The 17276-nt window shown below is 43.1% G+C and overlaps 1 protein-coding gene across 10 annotated transcripts in view; it reads left to right on the top strand.

Annotated features, from left to right (window-relative positions):
- The window catches only part of hemk1 (HemK methyltransferase family member 1), a 109910-nt gene that overhangs the window by 68860 nt on the left and 23774 nt on the right, over positions 1–17276 (top strand). For all 10 annotated transcript variants that reach the window (XR_005943553.1, XR_005943555.1, XR_005943554.1 and 7 more), the window contains 3 exons: positions 3009–3058; positions 11952–12057; positions 13579–13674. Coding sequence is in view for 7 of the 10 variants with exons in the window: in XM_041191894.1 (XP_041047828.1) it covers positions 3009–3058; positions 11952–12057; positions 13579–13674 (252 nt within the window). In the remaining 3 variants the exon portion in view is untranslated. The remainder of the gene's footprint in view (positions 1–3008; positions 3059–11951; positions 12058–13578; positions 13675–17276) is intronic.

Here is a 17276-nt window from a genome sequence, read left to right as displayed (position 1 = left end):
TACTGTGAACGATTTTGGCCCCCTTATCAAAGGAAAAATATACTGGCATTGGAGATAGTCCAGAGAAGGCTCACTAGGTTGATCTCGGGGATCAAGGGATTTTCTTATGAGGAGAGATTGAGTAGGTTGGGCCTATACTCAGTGGAGTTTAGAAGAATGAGAGGTGACCTTATTGAAACATATAAGACTCTTAGGGGGCTTGACAGGGTAGATGCTGAGAGGTTGTTTCCCCTTGTGGGAGAGTCTGGAACCAGAGGGCATAATCTCAGAGTAAGGGAGTGCCCATTTAAAACAGAGATGAAGAGGAATTTCTTCTCTCATAGGATAGTGAATCTGTGGCATTTTTTGCCGCAGAGGGCTGTAGAGGCTGGGTTGTTAAGTATATTCAGGGCTGAGATAGATTTTTAATCAGTACGGGAATCAAGAGTTATGAGGAAAGGGCAGGAAAGTGGAGTTGAAGGTTATCAGATCAGCCATGGCCTCATTGAATGGCGGAGCAGACTCATTGGGCCAAATGGCCTACTTCTGCTCCTACATCTTATTGTCTTATGGATGCATGACACCCTCTGTGGACTATATTGCAGGGCATCACCAGACCAGTCCAGGCACTGGAACCTCATTTTCAACATCCCGATGGTTTGCTCCACCAAGTTGCAGGTTGCAGCATGAGCTTCGTTATACCTTCTCTCTGCTGCAGTCTGAGGCCGCCGCACGGGTGTCATCAGCCATGGCCTCTGTGGGTAGCCGTTGGCCCTGAGGAGCCATCCCTGCAGCGTCTGCAGACCCTGGAAGATGTCAGGGATCTGTGACCAACTGAGGATGTAGGAGCCATGCACACTCCCTGGAAATCATGTGCAGACCTGCAGATTGCATTTGTGGCGATCGCACACCAGCTGCAATTCAGCGAATAGAAGGCCTTGCAGTTGACATAATTGACCGTGTGTTGTGACGGAGATCTGAGGGCCACATGAGTGCAGTCGATGGTACCCTGCACCTGTGGGAAACCTGAGATCTGGGCAGGTCCAATCACCCTTGCATCTTAACTTTCTGGTCCCGGGCGAAATGCATAAAGTTGTGTGCCCTTGCAAAGATGGTATCCATGACCTCAGATGCATTTGTGGATGGGGGCTTGTGATATCCCACAGAGATCACCTGTGGAGCCCTGAAAGGAGCCACTAGCGTAGAAATTGAGTGTTGCTGTCACTTTCACAGCCACTGGCAGTGGATGCCCTCCATGTCCACGTGGTGCCAAATCCTGCAGTAGCTGGCAGGTGTGACCGAGCAGTTCCCTAGACGTGCGCAGTATTTGACGATACTAGTTCTCAGTCATCTGCAGGGATGAAAGGCTGCGCACTTAGACCCTAAACCTAGCTAGGCACCAACCAGCAATGTCTCGCTGTGGCTCTTCGGCGCATGTGCGGGAGCCCCAGTCACCCCTTCCAAAGTGTGCTGCTCCTCCCTCTGCTCAGCCGGGCCATCTCAGTCACTCTCTTCTCCATCATCCTCCATCTACGCCACGAGACATGTAGCTATTGCACCAGGTGCCATGCTCCTCCTGCAGGATGAAAGAGAGAGACGGGTGGGTGAGTATGGGTGTACTAAGAACCTCTCTTGGTCTGAGGGCCCCTAACGCATTCCGGAGAATGCTGGCCACCACTTGGATGGCCAGAGATTAATGCACTGCATGGCTGCCCGACACCCCACCTTGCTCCGCCCCACTCCACCTGACCGATTGGCAGCAGCTTTGCCCATTGGACTGCATGTTGTGTTCTCAGCTCAGACACATGCATCCTCCTAACCCGCACTGCAAGGCTGCATTGTTAGCTTGAACCATGAGGAGACTGTCCAAACCAGGATGATGACATTGCAAGGGGCTGTGAGCATCTCCACCAGTGACTGCTCCATGGCCAGCTTTAGCAAGGAGATTGTACAACGTGCCCAGTCGTCCAACTGTTCTGCAGTCCACTAAAACACACATTAGTTTGCAGTCTGTGCCCGAGAGGTGAAAATCTCTGGAGCATTTGGTGGCACTTTGATGCCTTTGCGTTGCTTGAGTAGGTAGAAAAGCTAGAGGCCTGACCCCAATCATATCAATGTGGCTGTGTCTGAACTGTAGCAGTTGCAAAGGAATGGTCACTTTATACAAGGTGTCTCTCAGCTGTTGGCGCTTCCTTCGCCCACCAACCCCCACCCACCCAACCACACACACTTGTACACTGCCTTCAACTGCAGGACAGCCTTTGCCCGCAACCCCCCACCCAAGTCGCCTCAACCACAGGGCAGCCTTTGCACCCCCCCCGACCAATGCGGCTCAACCTTGAAGTCCAACAGGGGTCCCTCACAAGCGCTCCACACTATTACTGTGCACTCACCTCCGAGTTCCCCTCAAAATGCAGCCCGCCAAGTGCAAGCTTTTTATATGCTGTTGTGATGGGCTGGCCTAACACTGATATGCACGTGTATTACAATAAGTTACCAAACGTCTGATCACAGGAAACGCAGCCTGCCATTAAGACCGCAAACTGGTTTCACAACATCGTGAAACCGATTCTTGGCCTTCTCGCCATATTGTCCGCTCATGCCACGGACACACCTGACGCCAGCGGGCGCAGACAAATCCGCCCTCAGTGTTTTCAGGTGGCATCATTGAGGGGCAGCATGTAAATGAAAAGTAAGAAGGGATGAAGGAAAGATCTAGAGGTAACAGCAGGAGCAATTGAATGATAGCAAAATCAGGAGTGTGGCGAATTGAGGCATGCTGATTTCTTTTCCCAGCTCTTTGATCCATGCTCCTATTGAGAAAGGCCCCACACTAGGAATGTACACAATCTGAATTTACTCTTGCTTGAAAGGCAAATCAAATCTGTCTCATTCATTTGCCTCAAGCCAGTAGATCTGATTATTAAAGTATACACATTACAGGAAAGGCCACTCCTTCCTATTTTCACAGATAAAATTGGTACATATCATGCAATGCCATAATCATTTTTTCCTGGTTGCATCTGCAGGTTGTGTGTTCAGCACAGGCTTCAAGAATTGCAGCTTGATGTAATATCAGGTATGTAAAACCAAAGGTGTGAGAAGTTATCATTTTAACTTTGTGTTTATCCGTTTTAATTATCTGTCATTCAGAGAACACCCCTCCTCCCTTATTTTAATGGCAAAAATGAGATTAAGCTGGTGCCTTCTTGCAGTTCAGAAGGTACTGCACTGAGCTTTGCAGCAGGATTTCCTCTCAAATTGGATAGGCTACTGAGACATGGAAAAGAGCCCCTAGAGCTTGATCTATAGCACACTTTGCTGAAGGAGTAGAAAACCCAAGTAAACAGCAGCTCTTAAACAGCTGCCGCTCTATTAAAAAAGAGGTTATTGGAGGTGCCAGCAGAGTTGACTAATTGTGTGCAACGGTATAATGGAAGTGTAGGCCGCTGGGCTTGTTTTGATGTTGGTCAGGGTCCAAAAGTTCACAGTGGAATTGAACAACAATTAAGTTATATTAAATTTGTACAGAATCTTGGTTAGACCACATTTGGAGTACTGTGAGCAGTCCTGGTCTCCATATTACAGAAAGGATTTAGAAATGCTGGAGAAGGTGCAAAAAAATCACATGCAAGGTTGATATCAAAACTGAGAGATTATAACTTGCAGGAAAGACTGAATAAACTGGGGTTCTTTTCTTGAGCAAAGAGAAGCCTGAGGGCTGGCCTAATAGAGATCTTTAAATTATGAAGAGTTTGATAAGGTAGATGTAGAGAAGAAAGAGGAGATCAGAATATAAGCCATAAATTCAAGATAGTCACTAATAAATCCAATAAGGCATTCAGGATAAACTTCTTTATTCAGAGAATGGTTAGAATGTCGAACTTGCAGCCATGTGGAGTCATTGAGGCAAAGACCATAGATGCATTTATGGGAAAGCTAGATAACAACATGAGGAAAAAGGAATAAAAGGATATGCTGATAGAGTTAGATGACATTGGTCATTTCGGCTTATTTAAAATCAAGTAAACCATTTAAGAGGGCCAGCACACGCCTGTGGTGCAGGTGCTCTTCTGGCCTCAATTAGGCACGCAAAGCCCTGATTAGCAGCATGCCTGCTCCTTGCAAAGCACTGCAGCATCAGCACAGCCTCAGAAACTGAGGGCTGTGGTGTAGAGTTCCCAGAGCCACCACAGCTGCGTGGGCATACTGAATGTACAGTTCAGTTTCGTATTTGTTCATTTTGGAAATTCCCAGCACAGGCCTTCCCCGCATTCTTGCACCTCCAGAGCATGTTATATCAGTGGGTGCAAATGATCGATGCTGCAAATTAATCGAACACATGCTTCTGGTGGCTGGGTTAGTATCAGGTTATTTTGCTTCGTGGTAACAGATTGGGTTACAGATTCTTAGAAGCAACTAGCGGTAGCATCATCTCAGTGGGCCACTTTCACTTATGCAGTCTTTCTCTTCCTTTGCAGTTTCATTAAGTTGTACATGTCAGCTGGGCCTGGATGATATTTGGTTATTGTGGCTTTATGGTAATGAAATTGAGGTGCTTTTTTTCCCCTAATTGGTTGGTACCCCACTTAGTAAGCAAGAAAGAACTTGCATTTGTATAGAAAGCTTCAGGATGTCTCAAAACATTTTACAGCCAATTGAAGTGTACTTTCTGTTGTAATGTGGGAAATGTGGCAGCCAGTTTGCAGTCAGGTCCCACAACAACAATGTGATGATGATCAGATGTCCGGTTTTAATGATGATGATTGCTTTGTATTTTGTTGATAGTATTGCTATACTAACCAAATATTTAATAGGATGAAATTATGCTTGTTTTTAAGAACTTTGTATGATGGTGGTATTAATAGTGATTTATAAAACCATGGTTCACCAGAACGTGTTGGGATTTCAATTTGGTTAATTCAGAAGACTGGACTGCATAAAATGGAGACCGGTGGGCATTGGAACATAGGAGCAGAAGCGAGCCATTCAGCCTGTCGAGCCTGCTCCGCCGTTCAAACAGATCATGGTGGATCATCCATGCCATTTTTCTCCACTGTCCCCATATTCTTGATGGCATTAGTGTCCAGAAATCTATCAGTTTCTGCCTTGAACATGCTCAATGACTGAGCTTCTACAGCCTTCTGGGGTAGAGGATTCCAAAGATTCACTACCCTCCGAGTGAAGAAATTTTTCCTCATTTCAGTCTTAAAAGCCCTGCCCCTTGTTCTGAGACTCTGTCCCTGGTCCTAGACCCTCCAGCCTATCTACATCTACCCTGTCACGCCCTGTAAGAATTTTGTAGGTTTCAATAAGATCACCTGTCATTCTTCAAAACACTAATGAATACTGAACCAGGTGCCTCAGTATTTCCTCATAAGACAATCCTGCTATCCCAGGGGTTAGTCTGATGAACATTTGTTGCACTCCCTCTATGGCAAGTATATCCTCCCTTAGATAAGAAGATCAAAACTGTACGCAGTACTCCAAGTGTGGTCTCACCAAGACTTTATACAATTGCAGCAAGATGTCTTTACTCTTGTACTCAAATCCCCTTACGATGAAGGCCAACACACTATTTGCCTTCCTAATTGTTTACTGCACTTGCCAGCTAGCTTCTAGTGACTCATGAACAAAGGCATCTATGTCCCTTTGGACATCAACACTTCCCAACCTCTCACCATTTAAGAAATACTCAGCCTTTCTGTTTTCTCTACCAAAATGGATAATTTCATAATGGAGAGGGAAAAGCCAGAAGAGAGAATTTTGAGTAACTGTGAACAGCCAGAAAGACACGAGTACGGCACAAGTTTGAAGATAGTTCAAACCAGGAATCCTCAAGACAAAAATGACACACTTATGAGATTATTTAATAGCTGATTTTTCAAGCTGCAGAGAACACCCATAAGCAGTGATAGATGGTAGGTTGTTTCATAAGCATTAATATTGTTGAACAATTGGTGCTGGTGCTCCCTGTAAACTGCTGGACACCAGCTGGGGGAGGGGAGTGCTCAAGAATGGCAGCAATTCGGTACTGCCGGTTCCTCAAACTCTGCGAGGAGTGGCCCCTCGATCAGACTAAGAAAGGCCATGATCTCCATGCTTTCATTCAGCAACGACTGTAGTGACGCAAAGTTTCCGGGAAGGGGAGAGCACCCAGATTACAGACCCAGAGAAATGTGAACGGATGTATGAAAGTTTAGCCAGAATCCATTCTACTTATTACAAAAACAAGTACCCTCAGCTTAGAAACACAAGTTTTAGTGGTGCAAGAGTGGAAGAATGACGAATGGTTCTTGCAACAGATAACATGAAAGAAATGGAGGAAATGAAGAAAGTTATGTGGAAAAAGCTATGAGAGGCAAGCCAGAAGATGTCACCAAGGAATATGTCTAACAGTTGCATCTTGTTAGTATTGCTGCTTAGATTTTATTTGCTGCATTTTCTAAATAATAAAGGTTTTGTTTCTGGGGGGAAACATCTGCCTGTCAGTTGTTCATCATATCTGTGAAAAAGTATTTTCCCCGACAGCGTCCTGATAATTGTTTAGGCAATGTTCACTCTCTGCAATCTCATTTGAGCTGAGAAAGGCTGGCCAGCGAATATCTTTGACAAGCTGTTGATATTTTGAGCAATAGATTTGTCTGACAGCTATATCAGAATTGATTCCACTTTGTGAGATAAACATAGAGTTTATTTTACTTTAACGAGCAGAAGTCAGGTTGTGGGTTGTTCTCGTCAGTCAATTATGAGGCCACCAGAAATTGGAAGTTAATCAGTGGCTTGCCAAAAGAGAATTCAAGAGAAATTTTTTTACCCAGAGAATGGTTAAAATAAGGAACTCATTACCACATGGAGTAGTTGAGGCGAATAGTATCAATACATTTAAGGGGAAGTGAGGTTAATCACATGAGGGAGAAAGGAGTAGAAGGACATTTTGGTGGGGTTAGATGAAGAGTTTGGGGAGGCTCGTGTGGAACATTAAGAATGCCATGAATCTGTTCGTCCGCATGGCTTGTTTCTGTGCTGTAAAAAAAATTGTAATACTTTGTAATGTTTCTAATAGCCAAGTAGGATTTAAACATCTTTCGGGGTTAGAGTTGTGTTGGCACAGGAAAAATGTCTTTTTATCAACAGTTCATGGAGATCAGTAAAATTTGTGATTATTTTGTACTGAGAACTGTGCATTTGACGACACAAAAATAGGTAGGAAAGCAAGTTGTGAGGAGGACATAAGGAATCTGAATTTATGGTAAACAGAACTGGAGCTAGAGAAACCAGATTCAACCAGTTAGCTAATACTGCAGTATGGAGAGACCCGGGTGTCCTTGTAACTCTTTCGAGTACAAACCCATTTCCATCTGTTTCTATTCAGATGAAGTTACATTGTTTCATAGTTTTGCCATTGTGAGATTTGAACTCTTGATCTTGGGGTTACAAACCCAGTACCATAACCACTTGGCTATTTAGGCTAAGCCAAATGCCTGGTGAGATTTCCAGTACATTGACTGTACATTGATGTAACTCTTTCGAGTACAAACCCATTTCCATCTGTTTCAGATGAAGTTACATTGTTTCATAGTTTTGCCATTGTGAGATTTGAACTCTTGATCTTGGGGTTACAAACCCAGTACCATAACCACTTGGCTATTTAGGCCAAGCCCCCGGGTGTCCTTGTACATGAATCACAAAAAGTTAACACGCAGGGAAAGCAATTAGGAAGGCAAATAGCATGTTGGGCTTTATTGCAAGGGGGATGAAGTATAAATGTAGGGAAGTCTTGCTGCAGCTGTATAGGGAATTGGTAAGACTGCATCTAGCGTGCTGTGTACAGTTTTGGTCTCCTTACTTAAGAGGGATATACTTGCAATGGAAGTAGTTCAGAGAAAGTGCACTAGGTTGATTCCTGGGATGAAGAGGTTGTCTTATAAGGAAAAGTTGAGCAGGTTGGGCCTATGCTCATTGGAGTTTAGAAGAAAGAGAGGTGATCTTACTGAAACATACAAGATTCTGATGGCGCTCAACTGGGTAGATGCTGAGAGGATGTTTCCTCTGGGGGAATCTAGAACCAGAGAGCAAAGTTTAAAAATTAGTGATCTTCCATTTAAGACAGAAATGAGGAGGAATTTCTTCTCTCAAAGGGCTGTTAGTCTTTGGAATTCGCTTCCACAGAGAGCAGTGAAGACGGGGTCATTGAATATATTCAAGGCTGAGTTAGATAGATTTTTGACCTACAAGAGAGTCAGGGATTGTGGGGGCAGGCAAGAAAGTGGAGTTAAAGCCACAACCTGATCAGTCATGATCTTATTCAATGGCAAAGCAGGTTGGAGGTTCTGAAAGGCCTTCTCCTGCTCCTATTTCTTGTATTCTTCTGTTCTTAATCTTTTTTATATGGCTGATAAGGGTGATTTTAACCCTACTCGCTGAATGGAAACTGAGCACTTGGGGCTGGGTAGTTAAAATCAGCCAGATTCCATACATGCCAATTTCCTGCACCTATGGACTCCAGAAGGAATGTTTGGTCCTCTCCTGCTCCAGGCTCTTTCCATTCCCTCCATCAGGATCTTCATGAAACTGTCTGGTTGCTGTTGGTCACTCCCTTGGCGTTGACCAGCAGCCTCCAGCTGCCAAAAACTCCATGCCTGCCTCCTGGCCAGCTGTCACTTGGTGATATTTTAGGTGGGTATCTGTCTGGCGGATTGCCAGTGAGGCCTAGAAATTAAAATTGCACGGGCTTCACACTGCCAAGGCCAGGAGGATTAGAGCGTGCACTTTCCAACCAACCAACCCTTCCCCCACCCCACTAAAATTGTTGAGGTTTGGTCATGGACGTAGGTTTTAATGAGGGTTTTAAAGAAAGAAAGAGGGGCAGAGAGGCTTAGCAAGGGTATTCTAGAACTTAGGGCATAGGCAGTTAAAGACAAAGTCACCAGTGATGGAATTATTAAAATCAGGCGTGCACATGAAGCCATAATCAGAAGAGTACAGAGATCCTGAGCATTATGGGACTGGAAGATTACAGAATTGGGAGGGACGAAGCCATAGAGTGATTTGAGAATTTTAAAATCAAGGCATTGCTAGAGCAGGAGCCACTATAAGTCAGTGAGCACAGGGGTGTTAGGAGCACAGGACAAGTTAGGATGCAGCAAGTGGTTTTGGGTGAGCTGAATTTTACCGAAGTTGGAGGTGGGGGACTATTTGAAGTCCTTTAGAATAGATGGGACTAAAGGTAACTAAAGCATGGATGAGGGTTTCATTAGCTGATGAGTTGATACAGAGGCAGGTGGACGACGATATGGAGGTGGAAATAGGTAGTCTTACTAATGAATTGGATATGAGGTTGGAAGCTCAGCTCAGCTTCAAATAGGATGCGAGCAGTCTGGTTCAGCCTGTGGCTAGGGTCAGTTACCATCCAGAGAGGACAGATCTTTTCTCCCCTTTCAGACCTTGCAACTCTAATAGGTAAAAGATTGATTAAGTTTCCGACTCAGAGGCTAAGATCAGAAATAGACTGATGGAAGCATCTTATGCTTATCAACAGTCTCTGGACTTCAAAAGCCATTAACTGTATGAAGTTCTTTGATGCATTTCAATGCGATGGAGCATGATATAAATGCAAGTGTTATCCCAGCCAATTATTCAAGATGCTGCTAGAAGACACATAGTCTCGAACTGGTGCTTCCCTGAGCAGCAGAGCAGAGATTAGAAACTCTGGAGTTCAAATCTCTGTGATATTCATTCATACCCCACGGCACCATTTGGGGCTGGATTTACAGCCTCTGCCCCTGAGGCGGGTTGGCAGGCAGGTGGGCTGGCTATAAAATTAGGCACCATGCCCTGCGTGTTGTTCCTGGCCCTCCCATAGGCCAATTCAGGACCTTAAGCAGCCAATTGATAGCCACTTCAGTATCTCCTCCAGCCACCACTGGGATTTTAACGGTGACTGGTCAAGGGGGGCGGTTTCCATCTTTACAAGCCCCCTGTGTCCATCAAAGGCCCCTCCAAGGCCATCCCACCCACGTGTAGTCCCCCCCTCCCCTGCTCTGTCTACCCTGGCCCCCAACCCCCTTGCCACCTTCGCTGCTGACTACCAGCTGGTCCTGGTGAGACCTCAGACTTACTTTAAAGCCCATATGCTCCATCACACCAGGCCTTCTTTGGAATGGCTACAGCCCCAGCAGTGGTCACCACTCCCGGTGCTGCTGCTGGGACCAGAGAGCCTTCTTGGAGGCAGCACTCCCTCTCCTGATTGGGGTGACCATTAAATAGCTACAGGGAAAGTGGGCCAAGTGGAGGGCAGCTCAGTCCCCAACTTTTACGCCGGCGGGGGTGGGGGGGGGGTGGGTGGCAATTTAATATTTGGAAAATTAAAAGTGAGGATTATGAATAATTAACAGACTAACAGTAGGAGCAGCCAGTGTTGTTTTCTGAGCTTTTTTCAGGATCGCAAGTTGCTGGGAAATGGTTCAAAGAATTTTTCAGGAAATACATTCCTACTAAATATTAAAAAAAGAACCAAAAACCTCGGGGAGTGCATAAAGCTGTATTATAAATGGTATTTATTGCCCCTTTGAAGACCCTAGAAACTTATTTGAAACGGAATACATAATGCTTCCATTGCAGAATTTCAGAGCTGCCTGGTGTTATGGCCAACAAAGTCTTTACCAACAAGCAACTAAAAGCAATGAGAACACAAGCGCAGTCATGTTCCAGCTTGTAAATGTAATAATAGGAACCAAAAAGTATGTATTTGCTGAGACGGACAAGTCAGACTTTCCCACAGAAAAGATGTGAAATATTTACTAGCATGATGGATGTACTTGTATCCCAGATAGGACAGTTTTCAGGGCAACTTTAGCCTGACCGACCTGTTGGAATGCTGATGGGGCTGGATGTAGTATAGGCTTTGCACCCATTTGACTTTCTTCTCCATTGAAGTCGGGAGTACAGTTCCATCCAATCCCATAAAAACAAAATGCTGGAAAAACTCAGGAGGTCTGGCATTATCTGTGGAGAGAAAAACAGAGTTAGTGTTTCAAGTCCGTATGACTCTTTTTCAGAGTTCCAACAACAAGTAACTAAAGGGTTGCCTTTGGCCCATGGCTTTCTGTCTGACAAGTTAGGTCGAAATAAGCCCCAATATCTGTAATGTGGGCGAAAGCCTTGAGACTAACAATAGGCCTTCTACATCAGTGGGTTTATCAGTAATCCCTTTTGGATGTTGCATTTTTGCAGTTTTTACCATTGATCTTCATCTTCCACACTATTGGCCAATCCCATAAGTAAATCTCATGTCCCACATGAATAAGTTTGTGTTCTTATCTGCTCGGTACATATAACAATACCCAGGGATAAAATAGAGAATCCTTATCACCATATTCCAGCTTTTCTGAAAAAGCAAGCAACATTTCTTGTTAACTGGCAGACCTTCAATTTTTAGCTTGAATATACTTAGGCAAGTATTAATCAAAATATTGTTTGCCATCCCACTTTCCTTTTTTCTACAACCTTGTGAATGAATTGGGATGCACTTGACAACTCTAACGAAAGGGAAACAGTTCGGTGAAGGATTAATGACCTATTGGGGCACAGTTTGTTCAAACCTTTGTACAATCGCAGAATAACAACCCAAAAGGTTTCTGTGCTTCTTTACCATGCTCAGGTTAAATAAAAGCCAGTAAATATTTTAAAGGGAAGGTATATTTGAGCCCCTCTCCAAGAAGTGAGCAAATAAATTAGGCTTATACTTTGAAGAGGAGGGATTGAGAAATGTAATGGAAAGATAGAGGTGATCCATGAAAAGTAATGGACCTATTGAATCCAATAGACTTTTTCTTCTCCTAAAAATTCTTGTTCTAATCCAGGTATTCTGTGGCTTCCTGTGTATTTTGTTTTCTGTTGGCAATGTAGGATATTAAGCACGACAAATTGCAGTGCCAAACCTGTCCTGAACCGGAATTTGTTTCACATAGATTCTCAGAAGCTGGCTCGGATCTGTGGACTGGTGGATGTGATTGTCAGTAACCCACCATATGTGTTTCATAAAGATATGCCTGGACTAATGCCCGAGACCCTCAAGTAAGTCAAACAGAACATATTCTCCACATTTCTACTAAACCCAGTGAATCCTGCTTGCCCCCCATAGCATAGAACTGGAATTGAGCTGGTTTTCCTTTCATATCTGAGATATTTTTGGTTCAAATTCAGCTCAAATTAATGGAGTAAAAGCTCCCCTTCCAATTTATGGTCCAGGTCTGCAGAAATTTGCTTCATTTCACATCCCTTACAAACAGGAGTTTTCATATTCTAATATCTGGTTGTACAATAGTGTTCCCTGGGGTAGCAGGGGTGGGAAGAGAGCTTACAGTATAGCCTGTCTTTATCAAGATAAAGTTAGCCAGCATTTAAAATTGCATAGATTAATCAAGGGCAGCCAATGTGAACTTGTTAAGGGGAAGGCATTTTTGAAAAAATTTAAGTCACTTGAAAAGTGATCACTTTGATTGATAAAGGAGGATGAGATAGATGCAGTGTATGTGGATTTTAGGAAAGCATTTGAGAAGGAGTCTCACAAGACACCTGTTACAAAAATGCAGGATTATGCAGGTGGTGTGGAAGTAGAAGATTAACCATAAATGTATTGATTTGCAGAAGGGCTGAATTTAATGATATATGAAAAAGTATACTAGTCTAGAGGAAAGAGAGGAAGGACAGATTCATGATGAATAGGTGTTCTCCAGACTGAGAAAGATGATATACATTGGAGTTCATTTTTGTATAGATGATTTGAACTTGGATGCAAGGAACGCATTCTCACCACATAAGTAGAATGCTTGGAAAAAAAGGATTGACAAATAGCCTTTGAAACAGTTTCAACAAAAAAGATCTTAGAGTGATTTAGATGGTTTGCTTAAATTCCTATAATAGATAAGATGCTAGTACGTTACAGTTCACTTGGAGTCTGACACTAAGTTGCCGTGGCAACACACACTTTTACATGCATGTTGTAATCTGGAGCTATGAAAAGTGATGGTAAAGGCTCCAATGTTCTTTCCATCACCTAACTGACCAGGAATCTCTCCTGCTTTTACTGCCTGCCATTGGTGTGTGTTAGAAGGAGTTACAAGTTGATACTCAACCTGTTTGGATGCCTTATGAGCGCACCTTTCTTGGCCTGTGGTGGGACTCGAACCCAGAGCTTCTGGACCACAGGCAGGGCGCTACCCACTGCAATACAAAACATCCAGATAGAAAGTAATTCACGTGTAAATGCTGTTTCAAGATAATGTTATGTACTCAGAAAATTTAGGCTGTTAAGTAGAAGCCTGACATCTCAAAAGGGCGAGGGCAAAATCATCCTTATTTCCCCAGAGCTCCTTATGCCCACCTCCTGCCATCCATTTGTGGCTGCTGAGCCTCTAGAGGCCAGTGAACATGTAATTCTTTCAACTAAGGAATCTTGATAGCACCAGGCACCTGAGAAAATCAGGGAGGAAAATAGCATGATGCCATTCACAGCAAGAAAAGAGAAGCGAGGGAATCATAGAGGATAAGATCCAGAATTTTATGAAAGCTTCTTCTTCACCTGAATAACTCCAGGTATGAAGACCATGATGCACTGGACGGTGGAGCAGATGGATTGGATGTCATCAAAGCTATACTGCAGCTTGCGCCTACTGTTCTTAAGGATCATGGGTAAGTTTAGATTATCATCATTTTACATTCCAGCATGAATATAGCAATATAAGACTGTCACTTCTTTCGTTTATTATTTATTGCAATTACCAACCTTCGGCGCAATATGTACAGATGCACCCACTATGATTACTTCAACAGCAGCAGCTTGCCCTTTGTTAATTTTATGTAAATTATGGTTAACTATGTGTGGGTTGAGGGCATAGATTGGGTTGTTACTTGAGCACTTATAAAAAGACTCTTACTAACTGGTATGGTTGAGCTAGAAGGTATGTACATGTACTGTTTCACTCTGTGATTAATCTAAACTGAGCAAAGATTGACTTCGGTTTCATCCTTCACCAACTGGCAATCAGGAGATAACACCCTGCAACCTCTTTCACTGAGCAGGACAGGAGCCGCAATGTCACTGGGAACATAGTCAGCTCCAGGTTCCCTTCCACACAATTGTGGCTTGGATGTATATCCTAGATATTGATCGAGCAACAGTGAAGGAATGGTGATATATGTCCAAATCAGGGTGGTGTGTGACTTGGGGATGATGGTATTACTACGATCTTGATATAGGGTATTGCAAAAGCATTGTCATTTTCACACCCTAATCTAACTCTATTTCTTTGTAGAGATTAAAAAGTATAATTATAAGTATCATAAAATGTCCTGACTGAGCAAAGTTATCTAGCACCCATGAATTTCATTGAGTGCTGATATAAGATGCACTCAACTGCCAGACTTATTGTTGAGCACACCCAAAAGCATTTTGAGCAACACTGAAGTGGTCTTGACAAATCAAAATGAACTTCTTCAATTTCACCCAGTCAACACCTTCAAAATGATCATGGTGTGTTGCATGCTCCTCAGCTTTGCGATTCAGAGGGACGTTAGCAACCGCTGGTAATTGCCCACAAGGTGAAAATTAGGCCAACCCAGTAACGGGTGCGGTTACCACACTAACCATTGGGCACTTACTAACACCCAACATCTGCATCAGAACACAGGGCGCCAGGCAAAAATCAAGGCCAATAAAATTTCAGAGGACAGAACACCTTCTTCACATTAGGGGTTTCCCTGCAACAGCTATCAACCTCGGGAAACAATAATTATTGTCAAAAAGTCCAGTTGCCATCTATTTTAATAGTTGGAGCATTTTTTTAAGACTTTTAAGAGTATCACACTTAAAAATAAATCAAATGTTCAAACCAAAGTGAGTGTGTCACTCCAGCTAAGAGGACCTAGTTTACCATCTGCTCAGGGACCCAGGCTCAATAAGCAACAATCCCCTCCTGTCTCCTTATGGAACAAGGCCAGCTGTGTCAAAAAGATGTGCTTGTGAGAAGTTCCCAGCTAGCTTATAAAACAAAAACAGAAAATGATAAAAAAATACACAGTTCTTTTTCATTCAGAACTTGTAAAGAGTAAAGTCAAGGCTAATATTTTGGGGCTGGCCCTTCCTCAGAATGGCTCTTGTGTAAGGATCTGAACCAAAATCTTAATCTATCCTCGCATAGTCTTACAAAGAATTTATAGCACAGAAATACACCACAGTGCTGGTGTTTATGCTTCACCCACGTTTCCCCTTAAACGAATCAATACTATTCGACTCAACCACTCCGTGTGCCTCTGACTCCCACGTTCTCACCACTCCAAGTACATCTTTTCTTTACTAATATAAAATGAACGCACAAAGTTCTGGAAACAGTCAACGATCGAGCAGCATCTTTGGAGATAGAAATAGAGTTAACATTGTTTCAGATCGATAACCCTTCAAAGAAGCTGTCTTTCTTTCCATTTTTATTTCAGTTTCCAGCGTTTGAACTTTTTCCTTTGTACTTATTAGCTGTCTCTGATCTTTCTTTCCCACAGTGAAAAAACAGGCTTCTATTCAGCCTGTCCCCAACAGTAACAGGAATGGGATTAGGAATTCTTTCAATTATTGCAGGGATTGTGCAAGGATTTCTTTAATAGTAAAATTACAAACTTCGCTGGAAAGCAAATAACATGAATGGATTGATATATGGTGTTGGAGATTGATCAGTTCAGAGATTAGATAGAGTGCCTTAGGCGTTTTTTTCTTCATTTGATCAGTGCCAGAGGACTGTTACGAAGCAGATGTTTTTTCTCCTCTTACTGGGAAGTGTGGATAACAGTCCAGATAAGCTGGGACTGTACAGCACGTTCCTGTCAGCATTGCTGAGTCCAAAGTAAATAGTATTGATGTACATGTGTAGAATGTACAAGGCCTTTCTAGAAACTAATTCACTCAGTTCTCGTTAATCATTTGTGAGGCTGCAATGCCAAAAATATCGTGAATTTTTTTTTATTCCACCGCCCTTTTTGGAACAGATTATTTTTCCCATCCCCTTACTATGTGAGCAAGGTGCAGCAATTAGTAATGACAGGAGGCATCTCAAGTGTGGGGAGAAAATACTTCCTATTTTTCCAGAGTGTTAAAAGAGGTGGCTATAGAGATAGTGGATCCATTGGTGGTCATCTTTCAAAATTCTGTAGATTCAAGAATGGTTCCTAGAGATTGGAAGGTTGCAAATGGAGCCCCACTGTTTAAGAAAGGAGGGGGAGAGAAAATGGAGAACTACAGATCTATTAGCCTGACGTCAGTAGTAGGGAAAATACTAGAATCTATCATAAAGGATGTGATAACTGGACAATTAGAAAATAATGATCTGATTGAGCAGAGTCAACGTGGATTTATGAAAGGGAAGTCATGTTTGACAAACCTGTTGGAGTTTTTTTGAGCATGTTACTAGCAGAATTGATGTGGCGTATTTGAATTTTCAGAAGACTTCCGATAAGGTCTCACACAGGAAGTTAGAAAACAAGATTAGAGCATATGGGATAGGGGTAATAAAGTGGCATGGATTGAGGATTGGTTAACGGACAGCAAACAGAGAATAGGAATAAACGGGCCATTCTCAGGTTGGTTGGCTGTTACTAGTGGGGTACCTCAAGGATCAGTACTTGGGCCTCACCAGTTAACAGTCTATATCAATGATTTGGATGTGGGGACCAAATGGAATATTTCCAAGTTTGCGGATGACACAAATCTAGTTGGGAATACGTGTTGTGTGGATGATGCAAAGAGGCTTCAATCAGATTTGAGTCATTCAGTGAGTGGGCAAGAACATGGCAGATGTAATATAAAGTGGATAAGTGTGAGGAATGGAGGCGTTTCTTAAATGGTGAGAGATTGGGATGTGTTGATGTCCAAAGAGACCTTGATGTCCTTGTTGATAAGTCAGTGAAAGCTAATATTTAGGTGCAGTAAGCAATTTGGAAGGCAAATGGTACGTTGGCCTTTATTCCAAGATGATTTGAGAACAGGAGTAAAGATATCTTGTATCAATTGTATAAAACCTTGGTTAGACCGCACCTGGAGTGTTGTGTACAGTTTTGGTCCACTTACGTAAGGAAGGATATTCTTGTTACAAAGGCAATGCAGCGGAGGTTCACCAGACTGATTTGTGGGATGGTGGGACTGTCCTATGAGGCGAGATTGAGGAAACTGGGCCTGTATTTTGAGTTTAGAAGAATGAGAGGTGATCTCATTGAAACTTAGAAAATTCTTAAGGGCTGAACAGGATAGA

The sequence above is a fragment of the Carcharodon carcharias genome, chromosome 7 (genome assembly GCF_017639515.1).
Source record: "Carcharodon carcharias isolate sCarCar2 chromosome 7, sCarCar2.pri, whole genome shotgun sequence".
Taxonomy (NCBI): domain Eukaryota; kingdom Metazoa; phylum Chordata; class Chondrichthyes; order Lamniformes; family Lamnidae; genus Carcharodon; species Carcharodon carcharias.
Note: the sequence above shows the minus strand (reverse complement) of the source record. Positions and strands in the feature narration are given on the sequence as shown.